The sequence below is a fragment of the Emericellopsis atlantica genome (assembly GCF_019669845.1).
Source record: "Emericellopsis atlantica unplaced genomic scaffold F5Z01scaffold_47, whole genome shotgun sequence".
NCBI classification, from domain to species: Eukaryota; Fungi; Ascomycota; class Sordariomycetes; order Hypocreales; family Bionectriaceae; genus Emericellopsis; species Emericellopsis atlantica.
The window spans coordinates 99,263-116,779 of NW_025764749.1; the positions used below are offsets into that span (position 1 = coordinate 99,263).

At 56.5% G+C, this 17,517-nt stretch overlaps 5 protein-coding genes across 5 annotated transcripts; 2 read left to right on the forward strand and 3 right to left on the reverse strand.

Moving 5' to 3' along the window:
- The first annotated feature begins 652 nt into the window (after positions 1 to 652).
- On the forward strand, positions 653 to 4,878 carry F5Z01DRAFT_437922 (uncharacterized protein). The gene is made up of 3 exons (XM_046259745.1): positions 653 to 3,249; positions 3,304 to 3,992; positions 4,043 to 4,878. Exons 1-3 carry the CDS (start codon positions 887 to 889, stop codon positions 4,525 to 4,527), a joined length of 3,537 nt encoding a protein of 1,178 aa, XP_046113832.1. The 5' UTR covers positions 653 to 886; the 3' UTR covers positions 4,528 to 4,878.
- On the reverse strand, positions 4,747 to 5,748 carry F5Z01DRAFT_630731 (phosphomannomutase; the record flags this gene model as incomplete). The annotated part of the gene is made up of 3 exons (XM_046261744.1): positions 4,747 to 4,999; positions 5,100 to 5,557; positions 5,650 to 5,748. 3 exons carry the CDS (start codon positions 5,746 to 5,748, stop codon positions 4,747 to 4,749), a joined length of 810 nt encoding a protein of 269 aa, XP_046113833.1.
- Positions 5,749 to 5,976: 228 nt separating this feature from the next.
- On the reverse strand, positions 5,977 to 9,400 carry F5Z01DRAFT_437916 (Sodium/calcium exchanger protein-domain-containing protein). The gene is made up of 2 exons (XM_046259744.1): positions 6,487 to 9,400; positions 5,977 to 6,435 (listed from the first exon to the last, which is right to left on the reverse strand). The coding sequence occupies exons 1-2, from the start codon at positions 9,210 to 9,212 to the stop codon at positions 6,105 to 6,107; spliced, it is 3,057 nt and encodes a 1,018-aa protein (XP_046113834.1). The 5' UTR covers positions 9,213 to 9,400; the 3' UTR covers positions 5,977 to 6,104.
- Positions 9,401 to 9,639: 239 nt separating this feature from the next.
- Positions 9,640 to 12,619, forward strand: F5Z01DRAFT_731529 (barren protein; the record flags this gene model as incomplete). Its single annotated transcript, XM_046266708.1, has 4 exons — positions 9,640 to 9,940; positions 10,029 to 10,635; positions 10,694 to 12,289; positions 12,347 to 12,619. The coding sequence occupies exons 1-4, from the start codon at positions 9,855 to 9,857 to the stop codon at positions 12,617 to 12,619; spliced, it is 2,562 nt and encodes an 853-aa protein (XP_046113835.1). The 5' UTR covers positions 9,640 to 9,854.
- A 1,175-nt stretch (positions 12,620 to 13,794) lies between these two features.
- F5Z01DRAFT_696055 (high mobility group, superfamily) lies at positions 13,795 to 15,751 on the reverse strand (the record flags this gene model as incomplete). Its single annotated transcript, XM_046266275.1, has 5 exons — positions 15,376 to 15,751; positions 15,292 to 15,325; positions 15,067 to 15,240; positions 14,693 to 15,018; positions 13,795 to 14,656 (listed from the first exon to the last, which is right to left on the reverse strand). Coding segments are annotated over exons 1-5 (1,515 nt in total), but the record flags the coding sequence as incomplete, so codon positions are not given.
- Between the last annotated feature and the right edge of the window lie 1,766 nt (positions 15,752 to 17,517).

Below are 17,517 nucleotides of genomic sequence, written 5' to 3' on the forward strand. Positions count from 1 at the left end.
CTGGGATCGACCCTTCCTCCCCATCTCCAGTCCGTACCTTGACCTCGAGGGCGAATTGTCGCTGAGGAAATGCGAACAAACCCGCCAGCAACGCTTCCATCGCCATGGCAGCTATGTTGGCCATGCAATCACCCTACACTACCCCTATCCTCTTGGCTCCAGTCTGGTCCGGCGCTTCGACCGGGCTTGTCAGTCGCTGTCGAGTTCCGGGCGCTTACAGGACAATCGAGAGCTCCATGGACCAATCACCGAAGCCATCCACCAACTGGGAGAGCTGCACCCTCCGCAGATGTGCAACCGAATGGGTCCTCCGTGGCGCCAGACTCGAGGAAATGCATTTTCTTTGGACCTTGGGAGGCTTTTTTGCCGCCGTGAGAGGTCCATCTCTTGTGCCAAGCCTTTGCGCTGTGAATGCTAGTTGCGTCAGCTCTTGAGGAGGGCGCGAGCAACACCTTGGAGCTACCCGGGCCATCTGTGTATTTCGTCTGTCCTGGCCGATCTCGACGATTACATTTTGTTTCATCTTTCTTCACGACTACCTCAACCAACGCCGGCACGAGTTTCGCCATAGCTTCCGTTCCAAAGCGACCGTTCATGCGACCTGCATCGCAACCCCCATATCGACCCCGCTCTATCGGCCACTCTGCCCCCCCATCGCGTCCCTGGATCTCGTCCTGGCCGACGCGGGCCAAGCAAGTCAGTGAGGAGCCAGGTTGGAAAGAAGCCCTCAGGCGGCCTCAAAGTTGGCCTTCAACTCAACAACCTGCATAAGCTGTGCACTGACGCCTTCGCCATTGGCTTGCGTGCTCCTGCAGTCTGGCGTAGGTGACGCGGCAGGCCCTCTGGCTCGACATTGAAATCACAAGCACCAACTTCCCGAATCGCCATGGATCCGAATCAACACCACACATCCTCGGGAGGAGATGGAGGCGACAGCCCTACCGTAGGCCCACTACGCATCTACAAGCCACAAAGCCCAACACCGGCTGAGAGACCGGCTGCTGTACGCTACCCTGCCCCTCCTTCATCCTCGTCGCCGGCTGCCAAATCCCCCTTCCAGTTACCACCGGGCGCTTCTAGTTCTGCGGCACCCCTCGTGTTCCCAGAGGACGACGACCTTCGAAAGCCTTCGCCTTTGCAAGCGCAGAGGTCCTACATCGATACCAGCTTCCGCTTGGAGAGTCCAGTGGACAAGAAGCCGGGGCTGGCTGAGCGGAGGGGGACTGCGCCCAAGCCTATCGCCTCCCCAACAAGCCCCGAAGACGACCAGGATCTATTCGCACGGCCACTTCAGGCGCAATCGCAACCGCCAGCATCTACAACCAATTACCCCAGCTACCAGAAGCAGGCATACTACCCTCCTCCTGGCGGCGCATCGGCTGGGGCCCCGCCGAGACCAACGGGCAACATGAACGACTCGGTAAACCGCTTTGACTCCATCTCTACGACGCGCGCAAGCCGCGGCTCACCGCCCCCGCCCGAGACGCCCGTAGTCGAGCCTGGCAACGTCCCGGGCGGCGGTATAGAGGCTCGATATGCGGCTGCTGGCATCTCAGGCACTGCGACTCTCACTGGTCTTCAGGCGTCCCAGGCGCAGAGCGCCGCGGCTGCCTCAAGACTGGCGCAGTACGGCAACCAAAGGCCCCAACCCCATCGGCCGTGGACGCCTACAGAGTCTCCCGATCAAGCGCCGTCGGGACCGCCAACCGTGTACCAAGGTGCCAATCCTGTTGCTAGCCCGCAGAGCGACAACAGGCAGTCGTTCAGCCCGCCGCCTCAATCCTCGGCTCAGAACCCAGGCAGCCAGCCCGTGCAGACCAGCGTTCTTGAGCAGGACTTCCAGCGCTTGGGCACAAGCTCTCCCCCTCCTGCTTACTCAAGCGTGAATCCCGGTGGCAACTCGGGGTACCCCCAAGAAAAGGGGCGACCACAACATCAGCAACAGCAGCAGCAGCAGCAACAGCAACAGCAACCCGGGCAGCAGCAGCAGCAGCAGGGTCAAGGTAGCAGCAGCGCACAGCAGCCACAGATCAACGGTGCTTCACCAGCCAAAACCCAGGCGTCTATCGCTGCGTCTGGACTGGCTTCCCCAGCTCTGCAGCACCCTGGTCATCCTGCCTTCGCCAATGATCCGACCCTTGAGCAGAACGGGCAGAGCAGCTCACAACAGGTGGTCGCGCCTACGCCTACCCTCCAGCAACATCCTGCATCTCCGCCACCTCTACCAGAGGGCTGGATAGCACATCTTGACCAGAACTCGGGCCAATACTACTATATCCATCTGGCGACCCAGGCCACGCAATGGGAGTTCCCAAAAGGTCCAAACCCCATTACAGTCGAACAGACGCCTCTATCCCCTACGGCATCGACATATGGCAATCCTTTGGCATCGCCCATGTTTGGCAAACAGAATCTCGCATCACCAATGTTCGCCCCTCACACGCCGGTCTATGCGGAAAGCATCATGAGTGTCGCACAGAGCCAGGCGCCGTCAACGGTTGGATTTTCCGGCCCACCGCCCAGCGCTGGAGTGGACATGTACAGGATCCAACCAACAAACGGTGTTTACTTTGGACCGTATCTCAGATATGGAAACATGGACATGGAGAAGGGTCTTTGGCTCGGCAGCATTCTCATCGTCACTGATGCACCCCAGCCGCCGACTATCCATTTGCATCTGAGCATGGATCTCTCTCCTAACCCAAGGCAGCTGGAGCCACGGGTCATACATACACACCAGCGATGGTCGTTTTACAAGTATGAGATGGATCTCCCGATGGGCGAAGGTGGCACCGAGCGCTGGACGTACGCTGTCACCTCCCACATGGGATGCACTAGGTACGAATTTGTGGTTGCCGGACGCTACGAGACCAACTGGCGCTTTATCGCCCATTCTGGTAACGACTTTGCCGGTACAACATCCCAGAATGAGCGAGCAAAGCTTGGAGGTGTAGGGTTCATGTGGAAAGACGTTCTGCAGAAGAACGTCGACTGCAACGGGTTTCACGTGCAGCTCGGGCTGGGTGATCAGATCTATGGTGACAGACTCTGGAAAGAAGTCCCAATACTCAGGCAATGGCTGGCAATGAGTGGTAGAGACAACAGGAGGAATACTCAATGGACCGCACGACACGAGGAGGATGTCACGCACGCCTACTTCCACTACTACACCAGTCACTTTGATCAGCCATTCCTCCGAGAGGCGTTTGCCCAAATCCCTCACATCTTGCAGATTGACGACCATGACATGTACGTTATTCCAAGTCCTTGCGAGACAAGACTTGACGCTGACTTTTTTGACAGATTCGATGGCTATGGTTCATACCCCGATTACATGCAGAATTCGCCCATTTTCAAGAACATTGGCCGAATCGCCACCGACCTATATCTCCTGTTCCAACACCACACCACTGCCGACCTGATGCGCAATGTCAGCACCGACAATGACATCTTTACCGTTACCGGAACGGGCTGGCACTTTGTCAAGCATCTTGGCCCAGCGATGGTGGTCGTCGGCCCGGATTGCCGCTCCGAGCGCAGCCAAGCTCGGGTCATGGCAGGGCCGACATATCAAGGCTTGTTCCCCAAAATCGCTACCCTCCCACCAAGCGTGCAGCACTGTGTCTGGATGGTGTCAGTGCCGTTAGTCTATCCTCGCCTCGATACCGTGGAGAGTCTGGCGAACACAGTTGCGGCGGGCAAGAAGGCCGTCAACACGACATATAACATTCTGGGCAAGGTAACCAGCTCGGTCGCCGGGGTTGTCGGCCAAAAGGATATGGTGGCACACGGCTTCACGCATGTGAAGAAGGCCGTGGGGAAAACTGGGCTGATGGGCAACGTGCTCAACCAATTTGGTGAGCTCGATATCCAGGAGGTGCTCAAGGATTTGTGGACACACGAGACGAAGGACCTGGAGCGGACGTACTTTATCCGCACTCTTCAAGGGATTGCACGGGAAAAGGGGATACGCATGACATTCCTGTCCGGAGGTGAGCTTCGCCCCCCTGCCTGTTACGCACTTGTACTAATCACGTTGCAGATGTCAACGCTGCTGGCGCTGGTCTGGTCCACGACCCCACGCATCCAGGTGATCACAAGACAATGTATCAAGTCATCACCTCGCCCATCGTAGCCGCCCCTCAAAGCAACTACGTCCTCAAGATGCTCCACAACCAGAAGACGCTCTACGTGCCGACGAATGGGCAAAAGTCGACCCACGAGGTCACGGATACCAAGGAGGACATGATGGAGATCTTCCACAACGATGCAAGCGGTACTGCTCGCGAGCTCAAGAAGCTCATCGGCCGGAGGAACTACGCCGCCTTTGTCGCCTTTGATCAGGACGCGGCACAGCAGCAGAACCAAGTTCCCTTTAGCCCGAATCCCAGCTTGGCTGGCAGCGGCCAGCAGGGGCAGTCCAAGCTCAGCCTGGCCGTCGACTTTGTGGTGCAGGGCGATGGTGCCTATACTGCGCCTACCAAGTACGGGCCTGTCATTATACCCCATCTCGAGTTTGGACGGTAGAGGTCCGATTCTTGTTCATTCTCTGCACGGCATTCTCACCGCATGTAGCGATTCATCTTCATTTTGGATACATCACATACACTCTTCTAGACAATATGCAACGCATTGTGGCGCAAAATCAATGCAAATTTCATGGCATCATGTCTTCGTGAATTGATTGTGGCGTTGCTCTTAGCCTACTGTGTCTGGGTTTTCTATCCGGCGGGTATCATCTCCATTTTACAGATCGGTAAAGATCTCCTTGACCTGCCGAATGGTATCCTGCGGGTCGGTCACGGTGTGCCCCGTGGTGCGCGGGTCCTCGTAGAGCTCGTAGTCATTTCCTCCAGGGCTCGTCTTGTCGCCGAAGAAGTGGATGGTCTTGTATTCGATGCCGCCCTTCTTCGCGTCGGCCTCGAGGTGGCGGAGGCAGTAGGTCTTGTCCCAGCCGTTTGGGAATACGTCAAAGGAGATCTGGCCGCCAATGGCAAAGCTGTGTGGTGATAGATTAGCAGGGCGAACGTGACCAAACAGCCAAGGGGCTAGGTAAGAGAACAGGAGGGGGCGGGCTGTTGGAAGCCATAGTCACTCACGTCAAGCCAAAATGTCCAAACTTCTCCTTGAGCACCGCGACAAACTTCTCGCGGACCTTGTGCTCGTTGTCGTACTCGTTGAAAGCCAGGCGCTCCTCGTTCGACGCGTTCCTGCCCACGGGGCTCACGTTCACCATGCCGTTGCGGAATTCGATAAAGGTGCCCCTCTTGACGGGGATGTCCAGGTCGGCAATGTAGTGCAGGCAGAAGTTGGCGAGCTCCTTCCACCGGTCCTCGCCGAGCCATTGGATGAAGCTGGTCGACTCGAGCTCCTGGCCGAGCTTGTACGCCGTGAGGCCGTTCTCGGAGAAGCAAAAGTCAAAGAGGGTCGTGACGGGGACGCCGGCGGGCTTGCCGAGCTGCTCCTCCTGCTTGACGAGGTTGGAGCCGCCGACGAAGCCAATGGCGCATTTCTGGCGGAGGGCGGCGAGGAGAGCGAGGGTTTCGGGCGAAGCTTCCTGTGACGAAAAACTGGGTTAGAACGTATTTCTTCCTCACAAGGTAGCGAAGGGCAGGGCAAGGTAGGGGGCAAGGGGAGGTGAAGCCATACCCGACGAGCTGGAGTCAGGGGTCCGTCGACATCGAAGAGACAGATGGTGTCCTTGTACGGACGGGCGTCGAGCGGAGGGAAGGTGGGCGCGACGGACATGATGACGAAGAACTCGATTCAGTACTGAAAGAGTGAAAGTCCCGGTTGCTTCGCCAGACTCTGGGAGACAAATAGAGATTGTGGCTGCCGAGTGAGGATGTGAAGGTGAGCTGGAGGGACGGACTAGACCGACTCACTAGGAGCTGACGCGCGCGGGGCAGGAGCTGTGTTCACCGTGCCTGCCCCTCTCAAGGTGGGGTAGGGGTCCGGGAGCTGCTTGCTGCCTGGCCCTGCATCATCCCGCTTCGTGTTCACGGTCATACAGACTGGACTCATTCATTGACTGCTGTCGAAGCAGCACCAGCAACGCTATGTACACTTTGATATATAAAAATACGAATCTACAGAGCACGTTCTCATGCCACATCACCCCAGACGCCTGTCAGTTCAACGATCACGTTGACCACGGTGCTAACGCACCAAAGCGCAATCAAGATCCACCCAATCTTGCGACTCAGCACCCACTTGTTCATGGGCACCGCGATGAGCAGACCCACGAGGATGACAAGGAGCGTGATCGCTGAGACCATGAGGGTGCCGCCTACCTGGATTGGGTAGGGCCCGTACTTGACCAGCTTTCCCGGGTGTTTCTTCTGCTTCTTGTTGGCCTTCTGAACCATCATGATCACACCCCCGATGCCGATCCCAAGCAAGATGTTGAGCATGGGGCCGCCAAAGCAGGCGGATCTGTTAGAATGTTAGCACATGTTGCGCCCAACTCGGAGCAAGAAAACTTACAGCGCCATCACGGGATATCCCAGGCGCGCCACGGTGATGTTCGCAATCAAGTCGCCCACGCTGTTGCCAGCCGCGAAAATGGTCAGGCCTAACAAGGCTTCTGATATGTCCAGTACGACACCAAATGTCTTCAACACGCCAACGACTTCCCCCGCTATAGTCGAGATCCACGCAATGCTGATGATGAAGCCCAGAAAGCAGAGGAAGTAGTGGTACTTGGGTTTCCGGTGCTCACTGGTGAACAGCAACAGGACACCCAGAATTATGGTCGACACGAGGAGCGTGTAAAGCACCATGGTGAGCAGCGCCTTGCCTGGTCTCTCAAAGTCCTCGAGTAGGTTGGCCCAGAGCACAAACACGCTGAAGAGAGGGCCCGTGAAGAGCTGCAGGCAGACAAGCCACCTATTCCACGACATAGTCTCGTCGTTTGCATGAATACTAGACGGCGCTTGAGAGACCACTTGGGGTGCCTGGGGCGACGGGCCATCCATGTAGGTAGTACCATTTGGCACGGTTTGCCGGGTCGCGTCTGTTTCCTCTTGGGGCAACGGAGTCGTTGGTGCTGAGCTTGGGGTCGAGTGGTAGCTGTCTTTCCTGACCAGGGTATGCCTTCGATATCGCTGCCACTCTGTTTCATGTTCGATCGCCTGGGGCTCCACGGACACTGAGGGCGCAACGTGACCGACAATAGAGCAATGGCTGTGAGGCATATCTACAGCCTGGCCAATCTCCGACTCGTCCTCAGAGGTTTCGCTCTCCACGACGGGTAGAGTGATTACCAGCAAGAAAATGCTGGGCACGGAGATCAAGCTGACAATCTTGTCCCATATCGTCTTTTCCCTCCAACCCTGCAGTGTCGGGAACAGCGTCGCCAGCAGAACGTGGGGTGGCGGGAGTGCTGAGTACGGCCACCATCGGACTGGACGCGGTGCCGAGGCGGGCGTTTGCCAGCCCGGGAACGACGCCTCACGTTGCACGGGCGCAGGCAGCATGAAGCCCCCGTGTTCCATGTGCGGGTGCGGCGTGAGGACAGCAGGCGAATCTGTGTACATGGGAAACGGGGAGGCTGGCGACGAGCCGCCGCTCTGGCTGCTACGTCGACTGGGGATTTGTAGATGCAAACCCCCCGGCGTCGTCGGTGCCGCTGCTGGTGCGCCGCTAAACGGGCTCACTGAGCCTGTTGATGGGGGCCCGAGACCGGCAGGAGGAGGTGCCAGGTTGCCGCCAATCGTATACGTTCCTAAAGAAGGTGTTGGACTCGCACTACGTTGGCTGCTGCCACCGGTGCTTGTATCAGTTTGGGGTGGTCGGGCAGGCCCGCTGGACGCGAGCAACTCTGGAGGTAGAGTCATATAGGTAGGCGCATTCCCGGAGGACAAGGCCCTACCTCGTCCGTGGTGGTCTTTGCTTTGCTGCGCAGCAGTAAGCGGCGTGGCTTTGCTCATGTCGGTTGGCGCATCTGTCGTTGTTCGTCGTCGACCCCGGCTTGGGAGGTGTGCCTCAGAAAGACTGCGGCCCTGTCCATGCATGGTGGATAGCTTCAGGTTGCTCTCCTTCTGCAGTTGGGCCAATGCCGATCTAAACTCCAGAGCACCCACTAGACTGGGCCGGATGGGGTTGATGGTGTTGCTTCGCTTCCCCCTTGTGCGAAGCACTCTCATGCTGCTTGCGACTTCGACGGCAATCTGTCGGTTGTGCTCTTCATCAGACTCCTCGTCGAGATCACTATCATTCGGTGCCGGACGCCCTTCGACCTCGATCCTCGGTCCATGCTCGAGAGCAGCCATGGCGGATGCGGAAGCGCGGTGGTCAGCATCCGCGTCGCCGACATCGTCTACATCGTCGCGGTACGGCTCACCAGCGAGCTCATCGGCATACGCGCCAACGCTACCGTAAACGTGACTTCGTGCTTCGCCCTCGCGTCGCAATCGTCGCTTTCTTCGCTCCTGGTACCAATGCTGCGCGACGACCGTGACAACGTAGACGACATAGTAGCCGATCATGATCCAACACTCAAAAAACCGCAGGTGGCCATCGGCCAAAAACACCATGGTGAACGCGACAGCCACAATGAAGAAGCAGATGTCGCGGGCATAGGTCCGCTTGTCCACCTTGAACTCCCGCACGAGCGCCATTGAGCCTGCCACGACACCGGTGATGAAGCTAGCCGCGCCAATGAGCTCGCCAACGGCCATGCTGGCGCTGTTGGAGTTCATGGCGGCAAAGGTGCTGAAAACGTCAGGCGATCCATTTCCAAAGGCCAGGAACGTCACACCGGCCAAGCTCTCGCTCAATCCCAGGATTGTCGCAATGGTGCTCAGGTTGATGCTGAAGAAGTCGCTGGCTGCGATGCCGATGGTCGTGAAGAGTAAACCAAGCCAGGCCAGGAGGATGATGAAGGAGATGCCCTGGGCGTGTGGCATGCCGCAATAGTAGAACTGCAGATACGGGATGAGTCCAGCATCGGCATCCGTACAGACCTCTTTCACAAACGCGCACTTGTCCTTGGCCTGGTGCACATCGATGCATTCGGGCTTCCCACTGCGCTTGCCGAGCGCTGCCGCATCGTGTTGGCTTCCATCATGCCCATCAATCACATCACCGCGATATATATGCACCAGGAAAGAGTACGCAGCGAAGAGGCAGATGAGGAAGATCGTCAGATAGAAAGGCCGCGCGCTGGGGTTAGCCCCTCTCAGCCTTGCTGTCTTCATTGTACCGGCCATGCAGGGCGCCTGGGTAGGAGGGAGTGAGTCGAGAGACTCTAGATCATCGCGTGGGTGTTGATTGCTCTACGATATATAATAAGTTGTCGAGGATTTTCCGGGCAAAACCTGCTGGACGTGTTTGAAGGAGTGGCTGAGTGAAATGAGAGCTCTCTCATCATCGTCATTCTTCATCAATGGTGCTAGCCTGTTCAGGTGCACAACGTGGCTTGCGAAGCAGCGACTGCGCCACAGTGATAAGCGCAGCACCCCCTCATTCCGTGTGTGGCGCGTCGACCGCCACATGCTGCCCGAAGCTAGTCCAGAATAGGTACGGGCGGAATAAAGTTTGAGCTTGACGCGTGATTGCACTCAATCTCTCCGTAGAGCCCCCTTTGCCGTAGGGTAAGCAAGGTTTGGCTTTATTTTTGTTTACTTTCCAGTCCCGCGCAACGCCGCTCCCCTACCAGACCGTGACGACGCGCGCTGCCCACCGGCCCCCAGTCGCTGCAGCAAACCAGTCCACAACTGCATTCCTGCCAGCAGCGCCTGCTGTGGTGCACGAGCGATTCCCTGCGGCCGGGCTCCGCATCACGAAACACATCGAACACAAACAATAATATCAAAGGGGTCTCTTACCCTACCCTTCCTCCCGCACTAAGCATGCCTCGAGTCGCCCAAGTGCCCCGTGCTGGCAACGTCAAGTCGACGTCTGGCTCAGCGGCCTCGCCATTCAAATCGCCCATCAAGTACGTGAATCATATCATGCTTTGCGTATACAGTCACCGTGAAATGCGCTTGGGATTCCTGTCGTGCTGACCGCTACTCAACGAGCAGGATACCCCTCAATGACGATGCGCAAGAACGAGGCCAACGAATGAACTCGCGCAAGGCCCTCCACGAGCGACAATACAACGAGATTAGAGCAGCGGCATCTACGCCGCGCAAGAGCAGCGTCAGACTGGAGGACCGCGAGAATGCATCCCCAGGGTCCGACCCCAGGACCCCGCGGGGATCGCGGCGACCACCGCTACTGGAGGACGATGACGATGCCATGGTCGTGGGCTCTGGGGTCACGCCTATGAAGCGGGTACCTATCCTGGCCAACTTTGAGGAGTGGATGAAGATGGCGACGGACAACAAGATCAACGCGACCAACTCCTGGAACTTTGCGCTCATTGACTACTTCCACGACATGTCCTTGCTGAAGGAAGGCGACGGCGTCAACTTTCAAAAGGCCAGCTGCACGCTCGACGGCTGCGTGAAGATCTACACCAACCGAATCGACAGCGTTGCGACAGAGACGGGCAAGCTGCTGAGCGGCCTGGCAGACAGCGGCAGCAACAAGAAAAAGGACCACGATGGCGCGGAAGCTGAAGGCGAGGACGAAGACGAGGATGACCTGGATGAGGACGGAAATCCGAAGAAGAAGCCCAAGAAGAAGGTTGGTCTGGATGGAGGACCCAAGACCATCTGGTACAGTGTGCTAACAGATTCGACAGTCGACACGTTCCGAAGCCACACTCGCGCCCTCGTTTGCCTCAATACAGTTGAAGAAGTTCGAACTGGAGTTCTCAGTCGACCCGCTCTTCAAGAAGGCATCTGCCGATTTCGACGAGGGTGGTGCGAAAGGACTGCTGCTCAATCACCTCATGATCGACTCGCAGGGTCGCATTGTATTCGACAGCAGCGACGACTCGGTGGATGAGGCCGCCATTGGAAGGAAGGACGGGGAGCAAGACGACGAAGACATGGGGGATCAAACGCAAGCCGAACACGAGTCGTTGCACGTGTCAAAGATGGACCTCGGCCAGGACGTGGAGGTTCCCGAGTTGGATGAAGACGACGACGAAGCCAATGTCGAGATCGATTTGAATGCTATCCGCCAGCGATTCTTCCCCGACCTCAGCCGGCTGGATGAGCTCGACGTGTGCCCTTCCCTGAAAACCTTTGATCTTGGGAATCCGTCAGGCACCACCGACATCCCCTTTCTCAATGCTCTCGATGACTGGAAAGACCAGGAGAAGGAGAAGACGCCTGGTGCTTTTGGCGACGAGTCCGGCATGGTCATTGAGGGCGACAACGCGTTCGACGATGATGATCTGGGACTGGGCAGCTTCGACATTGGCGGCGACGTGTCGTTTGGCGAGGGCGGTCAAGCCTGGGCTCGGGAAGCCAACCTGGAGCCGCAGATGCGCCCCTTCAACGCTGGCTTTGGCGGTGAGGATGGCGAATGTGACGGGTTCGATGACAATGCGGATTTCGCCGTTACCATGCCCAAGGGCCGTAAAGACGAGCGCATGCAGGACGACATTCTGAGCTTCTTCGACCAAGCGCTCCAGAAGAATTGGTCGAGTGCCGAACACTGGAGAATTCGCAAGATCAAAGATGGAGACAAGCCAGCTACCGAGACCAAGAAGCGGAAGGAGAAGGAGCCGTTCGAGATCGATTTTGCGGCGCCATTCGACGCCAACACTTACGATCTACTCTACACACAGGCCTCGTCCAATGCGACTATCAGCATGCCCAAGAAGGACTGGAAATCAAAATCAAGGAATCTCCTCCCCGACGACAAACACTTCAGCTCGAAATCACTGCTCAGTCTGTTCCTCAAGCCCAAAGCACGTATTGGTCGCAAGAGACTGGGTTTCGGCGGCAGCAAAGCTGGCTTCGGTCATGCGCATGAAGATGCTGCGCAAGCGGGTGACATGGACGAGGCGTTCTGGGCGCGGCAGAATGCGCCTCAAGATGACCTGGCGGCGATACCGACGGGCGACTACGACGCCAACTTCTTCCAAGATGACGCGATGCCCTTTGCGGGAGGCGACGATCTTGATGATGAGGACCTGGAGTTTGCCGATGCCAGGGAGCACTTCTCGCCTGAGGGTGATTTGGGCATGACACAGGGCATGGGCATCACTGCTCTCCTGGGAGGGGATACGACGAACGCGGCTAATGGAGCGTACGGCACACATCTCATCACATCAACAAGAAGAGTGCGACCAGAATATGTCAACTTTGCGCGCGTAGCCAAAAAGGTAGACGTACGACGGCTGAAGGAGGAGATATGGCGCGGCATGGCCTTTGACAAACTTCAGGTGAGTAACGATCAGCCGCACACACTTTTATCGGGGGATGAAGCTGACAAGGTCTAGGAACCTCCCGCAAACAGGCAACCGCCAGCGCAAGACGGGTCAGAACCCTCCTCGACTGGGGATGACCCAACACTCAAATTCACCAATGTCATGAATGGCTTGCAGTCTGCATATGACAAGGAGAAGATGGCCGACATCTCCACATCGTTCTGCTTCATCTCGCTTCTGCATCTGGCCAACGAAAAGGGCCTCGTGATTGAGAAGACGCCAGACTTGAGAGAGCTGACCATTCGCAAAGACTGGACGGCAGAGGTGTCGGAAGCTGATCATTGAGCAGGCGAAGAGTGTGATGAGGAGTTGGAACTGCACGCGTTTGGAATGATGTGATGAACGAACTGTATGACTCGGGGGGCCTGGTATAATTACACGTACATACGCACAAGAGACATACTATGGCTGGGTTGGTCGAGCTGTGACTCCGTCCTAGGTTATTGGGTGGCAAGGCGTGTTTTGATGGGAAGAGGACAGTGGTTTATACCACAAGAAGTGTGCCATGAATATCGAATTCGCTGCTCGACTGCTCCCGACTGTTGAACTATGCTAGTGTCCGTTTGCACACCCACACATGCATTGTGTTAATTAATTAATTAGTGTTTGGGTTCCGCATACGGAGTATCGATAGCTTCAACAAGTTCAATTCATGAATAAGCTAGTATCGCGTGGATGTGGGTCCTTTGCTTGCCCTGGAATTGGATCTGCGGCTGCGGCGTCGTGGCGCTGCGCCATGACGTCAACCTCTTCACCACACGCGATATCTGCAGGTCTAACTTCTAACTTCGAAGACACTTTCAACTCGTGGTGATACCTGTAGAGCGACAAAGTGCACGATATGGCCGGCGTGGTCATTGTGTTCTATGTAGCTCAGCACGTTGCGGCTCAGCTCGTTCAACGTTTCCATTTTTGGATTCTCATCCCCCGTAGACTATGTATTACTCTTTTACTCTCTCGTTGCGAACAGGGAGAAGAAAGTCTGAGGAGGAGCAAAGCAAAAGCAAATGTACAACAGGTACTCATCCGTCCTTTGACGTACATATATTCCCACTCCCTTGAACGACGCAATCCAAAAAGAAGAAATCATCATGTACCAATGCTGGACCAAGACTCCCCCAAAGTTCGTCATCTGTCGTCAAGACAAGAGTGTGAGCCACCCCCCCTAAATTGCAAAATTTCCTGAACGCCTCCGTATATATGTGTATGCCCTTAAAACGCCATATGCCAAGCTTTTGTTCAATCATGCTTGCAGATTCGCCTCCCTTCCAACCCTCTTTTATCAAAAAAAACATAATGCAGTATCGTGCTGCGTGTTGAACACCACGGGCGCGCAACCACAACAACAATCATCCCCCCCGGGAAATACAATGCCCTCGTATGCTGCGCATAGGAGACAAATCAGGTCCGCTCGCGCGTGCCATGGTGTGTGTAGTCGTGAATATGGACATTTAGTCGGATGTCCTGCGTCCAACGATTTCGCCCGCCCGGAGAAGAGCGCTCATCCCGTCGAGATTGTCCTTTGCAGGACCTTTGGGGACAACGCCAGGAAGCGTCGGCGAGGTCATCACGACATCACCACCATTGGCTTCCTCAATCTTCAAGTGTTGGAGCGCAGACGGCGCGGATTGAAACCCTGCCGTCGCGGTGTTAGTATGAGAAAGATTCGAGGCACCATGGTGGGTCATTGACATACCGTACCCTCGAGGTCCCGCTGCATAGGTCGGGCTCGACGCGGTGCTGAAGGTAGGCGACGAGTTGTGGTCGGGCATGGGCGGGGGCGCAGCACCCGATCGGTTGGACAAAAGTGCGTGAATAGGTAGAGAGCCGTCACCCGCCGCGCGCCCATAACTGCTCATTGAGCTGGTTGATCCGGCGGAACCACTGCTGTCTGTCGACGATTGGTGGTGACGCAATAAAGGCACTCGATGTCCTTCTGGCATAGGACGTCGGCCATTCGCAGGCACAAAGCCGGATGTCGTGTAGCCACTCCCACTTCCTGGTGCCGGCAATACCGCTGTCTGTCCATCTTCCAGCATGTCTGAGAGCGAGGGGAGGTTCTGGCGACCTCCGTTCCGCCCGTTGGGGGTGTTGAAATCGAAGTTGGCGGTCCTGGGCGACGGCTGTATCTCGTGCCCGTTATGCGACATGGAACCCAACGAGTTCACCCTCTCCTGCCGCGTCGGTGGCGGCTCGCTCCCGTTCATGCGCTCGCTGCTACTCCTGCTGTCCCTCGTGCTGATGCCGCTGTTGCTCGAAATGGTGGTCCCCGTTGCAGCGCTGCTGCTCGTACTGCCGTGGCGGAGCCTCGTTGGCTCTACCCTCGATCGCTTGTTCGCATCTACAACGTATCAGCACCTCGAAGAGGAGATGCAGGAGGCAAGCGGGTGTTTACCTCGACTCTGCTTGGCTTGCTTGTCCTTGAAGTCTTGCAGATACACTTGGTATTTTCGGTACTCTGGTGTTTTCTTGTACTGGGCCAGGTCGCGGTGGTACTTCTCCTTGGCAGCGTTGGCTTGGCTCTCATAAGCCTCCTTCTCGTGGGGTGGGAGGCTTTGCCAGTTCTCGCCGACCAGCTTGGCAATTTCTGTGAAGGTCAGGTTGTGGCCCTTGAGGTCGTCCCTCATTTTGTTGGAGAAGAGCACGTAGGCAGATGGTGGCCGCTCAGGTGCATTCTCGTCAGGCTAGCGGCGTCAGCTGAATGTGTTGTCATTGGTGTAAGGGTAGCATACCTTTGGGTGCCGGCGATATTTGCGCTTGACGGCGGTAGATCCATCTGCACCAGGCTCGCTCCGGTTGCATGCCGCGCGTGAACCTTCTCTCTTGCCATCCTCTGTGTTCTGCTTGTTGGACAAGGATATGCTGGGAGCAAGGCCGCGAGCGTTGGCGATGCGACGTTGAAGTTTCTTGATACTGTTAGCTGTTGATTCCACGTCACTTGCAAGTCAAAAGCGTACCCTTCGATGGCCTAGTTTTACGCCCAGAGCATCACTGCAGCGAGAGTCAGCATAGTGGCATCGCAAGTCGAGCGTCACACTCACAGATCCGACTCCTGGATATCGAGGATAGTATCCCATGTGTCAAACCCCTGGTCCACGAAAGCGTTCAGGTACTGGGAAATCCCCAGCTCTCTGAACGTCGCATCAAGCTCGTGAGCCATCCAGACTGTGTGCGAAGCCCGTGATATGGGCTCCTTCTGGTGGAAAGAGCGTGAGGAGGTTAGATGTGGTTCCGAAAGGAAGCTGAAGCCAACATGTGACGACCGACGGTTGGCTAGCAGTCGGCTGACGGTCGTTTGGTACTCCCAAGGACTGAGGTGCCGGCGTTAGTCGGTCCTTGTGGTTATGGCGTGAGATTTGTCTTTGGTGAGGAATGCGAAGACGAGGTGAAAACTGGCCGCGTGCTGATCCTGGCTGGGCAAGGATCACGTCGCCAAAGCTTGGTTGGAGGTTCCAAGAGGTGTAGATTGAGTCCCAAGGCGGTCTGGCGATCACGCAGTAACGGCAAGCCAAGGTGATATTGTGAGGCTTGAAAAGTGAGCGATAAGAAGTGTGTTTTGGCCCGGGCAGGTGGGACAGGTGCCGAAGATCGCGGGTCGGGGGTACGATATCACAGCGCACTGTTCCAAAGAGGTTCGAATATTGTTGAAGCAAGCGAACGAAATATGAACAGCCGACTCTGGTTGTGGATTTCGGACGCCGTTGTATGTCGCGAATGCTAACGTTGGATCCCAGGACGGTGGGTGAGGAGGATTACCGAGGATGAGATGAGTGCTGAGAGTGAAGGAGGAGGAGAAACGCAACTGCTGTAGGGCACACAGATGGTGATTAGGCCACGGTAGGATGCAGACGGTAGGGACCAGGACGGGGTTGGGATAGGCGTTGATGGTGTGAGCCTGTGAAGTGGGATCGATCGATGGCGGCGATGAGGTAGTGCTGCTCTCTGGCCACGGGCTAACCTAGCAGGCTTTCGTGGGGACGCACGCACTTACAGCACAAGCAGCAGCTGTTTCCGTGCACACTCAGGGTACAGTACAGTGGATGCTGGGTTTCAAGCGGCAGATTGGAAAGCTCGATGTTTGGCTAGGGGAATCTGCGATGCAGCGTAGCGTGACGCTGCTTGCTGTCTGTCTGTCCACTGGGGTGGTATGATGGTGGACGTTGAGCGTGAGGCGCAAGAACAGATCCCGAGAAACGCTGAGACGACCCGTACCCGTATCCTTCCTTTGTGCTGGAGGCCCTGGGATTGACGATGGGAGCTCTCTTGTTTGTAGTCGTTGGTCTCGTTGCGACGTGACGTGGGTTGAAGCGAGAGAAGCCGGCAAAATTATCTGCAGCTTGAGAATCCGAGGACGGGAATTGTGAGCACAGCGGGCTGGAGGTGTAAAAGGGCGTGATAAATGCGCACCTTGCCTGGCGTATTGGCGAAAAGCGGTGCTAATTAGTCGAATGTCTCGATTCGAGCTGTCGGAAGGGGGTGGGCAGAGGCAGAAGCATGATGCGCGGGGGGGAAATGCTTAGTGTCGTTAGGCACACGCCTACTCCGAGGGCAGGTCAGTGCAGCACTGCAGTCCGCAGGTACAGGCCGCGCAAAGTGCGGGCCTAATAGGCTCACTCTCAGTCATTGCGGATACCTTAGGCTACCTTCGTAGTAGCTTCTCCAGTGATGCAGGTCGTCCCGACCAGTCACATCACCCAGAGGGCTCAGCTGGGGACCCCCTCAGCGAATGACAGCTGCCGTCGAGCGCGGACGCCAGAGCCTGTCACGGCGACGCTAGACTATTTAGCAAGACTGAACAATTAAGAGAAAGCAGAGCGTGTGCATGGTGATGGGAGTGCCAATGTGGTTCAGCTTTGCGCAGCGTAATTGTCGACTGATGATACCTTTGAAGGAACCCTCGCTGCAAAGCATGCCAATGATTCCGACGTGAGCGAGATCCTACAAATGCTTGTCCGCCAGCTCAAGTCGCGCCTTTTCCGGCATAGTGCTTTCACGCGCTCGTATTGCGTCACCGGGCTTTCCTGCCCCGTCCCTGAAGATCAGCCTTAGCAACCTCCAATGAGAACGCTTCAGAATAGAAATAAGCAAATGTGATGCGCTGTGGAGAAGGTTGTTCAAGTGCCTTGTATTATTACAAAAGAGATAGCCGTTGAGGCTCTATTTATGCGTTCTTGATCGCATGA